Below are 730 nucleotides of genomic sequence, written 5' to 3'. Positions count from 1 at the left end.
TATATGTTTATCCTATGTACGTGCACATCGCTCTATTGTTGTGTCGGATTTACTTTTCCGTTGTCTCCATTTCCAATTGTTTTCAATTTTCTGAACAGGCGCTGAAGGATTGGCACATAAAAGAGAACACAGACATCGCGCGATATGAGAAGATCGAGGCCAAGAACATGGCCACGCGTCAAGCCAAGGTATGTCACTCTCTAAGTCAAAGACATTTGCACGTGTTAATACATATACACAGCAACGTATAATACAATGTACCACACTCTCGAACTCAAAGACATTTGATTGATTAGATAGGAAAACATTTGAATAAGCTAATACTTAACACAGCAACGTATACTACAAGGTACTACACTCACTAACTGAAAGACAATTGATTGATTAGATACATATACACGTCAAAGCGTTTAACGATGCTGTCGATAAATCAAATATCCCTCGCATTGGCGATAGTGTCTATTTTCGAGTTGCTAAGTAGTGGGCTGTGTTTATGACTGTTTTAACAAAGTCCGCTTTTCATTGGTCAACTTTATATCAGGAAATTTATGATATGGAGAAGAGGCACAAAAAGAACAAGGGGGGTCTGTTCAACAACAAGAAAAAGGATGTCAGGTTAGAATCCAGAGAGAAAGAAGCCATACAGGTACGCTAGCGCGTGCCAAACAATATACTTATATACTTATATATACATACGCGTGTATATTATTTGTTTTCACACACACACACA

At 38.1% G+C, this 730-nt stretch overlaps 1 protein-coding gene across 1 annotated transcript; it reads left to right on the top strand.

Moving 5' to 3' along the window:
* Positions 1 to 167: 167 nt before the first annotated feature.
* SARC_17864 (hypothetical protein) lies at positions 168 to 646 on the top strand (the record flags this gene model as incomplete). Its single annotated transcript, XM_014288047.1, has 2 exons — positions 168 to 188; positions 542 to 646. Coding segments are annotated over 2 exons (126 nt in total), but the record flags the coding sequence as incomplete, so codon positions are not given.
* Positions 647 to 730: the final 84 nt, after the last annotated feature.

The sequence above is a fragment of the Sphaeroforma arctica genome (assembly GCF_001186125.1).
Source record: "Sphaeroforma arctica JP610 unplaced genomic scaffold supercont1.12488, whole genome shotgun sequence".
NCBI classification, from domain to species: domain Eukaryota; class Ichthyosporea; order Ichthyophonida; genus Sphaeroforma; species Sphaeroforma arctica.
The sequence above is the reverse complement of the archived record's forward strand: the minus strand, read 5'-3'. Positions and strand labels throughout refer to the sequence as shown.